The sequence below is a fragment of the Sinocyclocheilus grahami genome, unplaced genomic scaffold (assembly GCF_001515645.1).
Source record: "Sinocyclocheilus grahami isolate Dianchi unplaced genomic scaffold, SAMN03320097.WGS_v1.1 scaffold2510.1, whole genome shotgun sequence".
NCBI lineage: Eukaryota > Metazoa > Chordata > Actinopteri > Cypriniformes > Cyprinidae > Sinocyclocheilus > Sinocyclocheilus grahami.
In genome coordinates, this window is record NW_015507689.1 from 35,311 (window position 1) to 39,074 (window position 3,764).

Consider the following 3,764-nt stretch of genomic DNA (forward strand, 5'->3'; position numbering starts at 1 on the left):
ACCTGTGATGTTTGATGTTTGATATGATATATGACACTACATTTAGCCTTTATAACAACGCATTTTTGTCTTCTATTACAGTTTTTCTCAATCGATTTGACATATCTCTAAACTCAGGTCACTGTTCTCAAAACAGTTAACACAGTGATCTGAATACTTTGTAATTTTCCTAAACAGATTGAACATTTTCATTCATTTCATATAAATTACAAATCATGCAAATTATTTTCTCAAAACAATGTGCTCAAAATGTTTTCACAATAGTTAATACAACCAACCAATACTTTAAAATAGCTGAAAAAAGGTTTTACACAAATCACAAACATTTATGAACCATTTGTCCAAACACAACAAACAAAACTCTGTAATTTGTCATTCGATCAAATGAACATAGTATATATTCGATTGGCCCTAAACTGAGAGAGAACTGAGAGAGGAAGAAGGTGCAGATGAATTTCAGGTGAAATCAGAATTACCCTAATTTACCATGTAAAAAATCATGGCCTCTCCTTTAGAGGGGAGTTACTATTTCAAAACACTTATAAAGTGTTGTACTATGATTGTTCATAGTACAGATGTTTAGTCCTCCTGGGACAACTTCTGTTATTTACTGTAAATATCCCCCAAAAAATTCAGAATTTAAGTTTGAAATCATTCAGGTGGACAATCAAGATTATTTTGAATGGAACAGAAGCATTGTTGACATGGTGGTCCAGAACAACACCACCAGCCACAAAGGAAGAGGTCTGTGGAGATGTTGAGACAGGAGCTTTTCAAGCATGGATTCAACCTTCTTACATTTTTTCTTCTATGATGTAAGTACAGCAAATATGTAGTCTAGATAAAATGCAATGAAATTCTCTTCCAGATGTAAATGAAAGGCAAGATCAATAATTCATGTATACAGCAAACACACACGTGTGTATAGTGGTGACCAAAATGATTAGAATACTAGTATTTTCACCAGCTAAAAAAGTCATTTATAAATGATCTGTAGTTATCAGAAAAGTTTGTTTGCAAAAGTTCTTGCTGCTAAAGGTGGCACAAACAGATTTTAAGTTTAAAGGGGCAATTAGTTTTTTTCTCATGGGTAACACCACCAGCCACAAAGGAAGAGGTCTGTGGAGATGTTGAGACAGGAGCTTTTCAAGCATGGATTCAACCTTCTAACATTTTTTCTTCTATGATAAAATGCAATGAAATTCTCTTCCAGATGTAAATGAAAGGCAAGATCAATAATTCATGTATACAGCAAACACACACGTGTGTATAGTGGTGACCAAAATGATTAGAATACTAGTATTTTCACCAGCTAAAAAAGTCATTTATAAATGATCTGTAGTTATCAGAAAAGTTTGTTTGCAAAAGTTCTTGCTGCTAAAGGTGGCACAAACAGATTTTAAGTTTAAAGGGGCAATTAGTTTTTTTCTCATGGGTGATAGCAGGTGTTGGAACAATTTTTATTCGTTTAGATATACACAATATATGTAAAAGAAAAACTCCCTGTTGAAGAATTGAAGTCAACATGTATTTTCATTAGCATATTTGTGCATCTACAGCTGAATGTGTTTTATAATCAATAGAGAACCCACCTATAGATTTGATGTTAATATTTACTTATGCTTATAAATGCATTACTAGAAAAAATTGCAGTGCTTAATTTTGTAGTAAAGTTGAACTGTTTGGTTAAGATAATTTTGTGTTTGGATGGCTGTGGAACTGATGTTGAAGAGGTTTGTAGATTTGCATTAAATCTCTCCTTAAAGTCTTCATCCTCATCGCTTGATCCAGCATATCTCTTCAGCATATATTTTGGTGCTTGATTTGCTTTGTATAGGTACCAGTAAAGCATTGGGAAAGCGTTGGTTTTGTATGTGCAGTCAATAGTCACAGTTTCACCTGCAGTAGCAGTTTGAACTTTTGTTGGCTGAGTAACACTATCCTCTCCTCGGCATTCTGAAAATCAATACAAAATATCTCAAAAGTCATGACAGAGAGAATATGGGTTATAGAAGAACTGATTACATACCTAAAGAAAATGAAAAAAGAATGAGTAAAAATGTGATCCAAGTAGACATTCTGTAACTGTTGCTGCGCAAAAAAAGCAAAGAAGTCTTTTTATGTACTGTGCAAAATGACACTGAGTTTTTGTGAATATTCACTACTCTTACTTTAAATGTTGCCTTGAAAGCAAAGTGTTCCGCTGGTATTGTTTTGTGGGTGTGGTTTGTGCCATTAAAGCCCATCCCATATTTTGTGTTTTTTAGTATTTTTCATATATATATTTATATTTATAAATATATTTTGAATTAGTTTTTATTTTTATGTTTTCCGTTTTCGTTTCAATTTCAGTGTGCTTTTGTAATTTTTATTAGATTTTAGGTTTTTATAATATCTCTATTTAGATTTATTTTATTTCTGTATAAATAAATTTGTAAAATCTGTATAAAGGTATACATTTTTTAATATTAGTCTTAATATTAATTACTTTGATCCTCTCTCACTCCCATTAAATAAGCAGGTGTTACCATATTGTGGTGTATTTATTCTGTGTGGGTTATATGAGAGATAAATGTGGTGTAGAGACATTTGATTACTATTGTTCAACTTTGTGTGAGTTTTTGTAAAGCCTCTCAGGCATTTTGTATCACTGGGCTGCTACTCTTAGAGCACAGTAATAGAGAGCTGAATCTGACAGAGTTACACTCTTAATAGTGAGTTCAGTGGATGATTGGGATGTAGTTGACTGAAAGCGTTGGTCTGGTATATCTTCTTCAGTGTTCCATGATCGAGCACCTTTCCACAGTAAATACTGAGGTTCTGTGTCGGGATACTGTTTGTACCAGTAAAGATAAACATCATTGCTGATTGTACTGTATGAGCAGCTCAGTGTCACAGACTCTCCTTCTTTATTGATTATAGCGTCCTTGTTTTTTGGTCCAATGCTGTCAGGAAATACTCCTGAATATAAATTTGAGAAACACAACAGTACATCTGAAACCCAGCCCATTTAAAAATTTGTATTTCAAAAACTATGTAATTTCATAGTTTGATATTTACTCTGTATTGCTTACTGTTACTTAAAAAATGTGAAAATGAAAATTTTATTTTACTCTACCTGATACTGTAATGACAATTAGTAGTAGATATCTCTCCATGTTTATGCTTTTGATCAGATCTGTTCTGAGGATATTTTTTTTTCAGCGTTACTGAGTTTTACTCAAGATTAATTACTATATGTAGAGAGTTGGTCTGTTGTTTATTACTAATGTGGGTGTGGCTAATGACATCAGGTCCAACCACTCCTCCAACATCATTGTTCTTGCAATTCATAGGAATTCATTTGACACATGCTTCTAGTTTCATTACCCCTTTAAGATTTTTTGTCTGTCTTAATTTGAATGTGAAACTAAATTAAAAATTAAAAAATTTTCTATAACGTCAAATTTATTTTGCTGTAAAACATCAATTTGTTCTGGTTCATTATCATATCTCCCCTTCTCTTCTCCTAAATTGTTCGGCAGGTGTTCTGTTATTTACTCTCAGGGGTACATGTGGTATTATACACATCTGATTACTGACTTTTAAAGCAAGAATTGTGTGTTTGAGTTTTTGTAAAGCCTCTCAGGCACTTTGTATTACTGGGCCCTTACTCTTAGAGCACAGTAATAGAGAGCTGAATCTGACAGAGTTGCAGTCTTAATAATGAGTTCAGTGGATGTTTGGGATGTAGTCGGCTGAAATGATCTCGTATATCAACAGCT

General features: G+C 33.0%; 1 gene segment (V, D, J or C); it reads right to left on the reverse strand.

Annotated features, from left to right (window-relative positions):
- Window positions 1-2,647: 2,647 nt before the first annotated feature.
- LOC107575210 (T-cell receptor alpha chain V region RL-5-like) lies at window positions 2,648-3,158 on the reverse strand. The segment is given in 2 exon segments: window positions 2,648-2,961; window positions 3,119-3,158. Coding segments are annotated over 2 exon segments (354 nt in total).
- Between the last annotated feature and the right edge of the window lie 606 nt (window positions 3,159-3,764).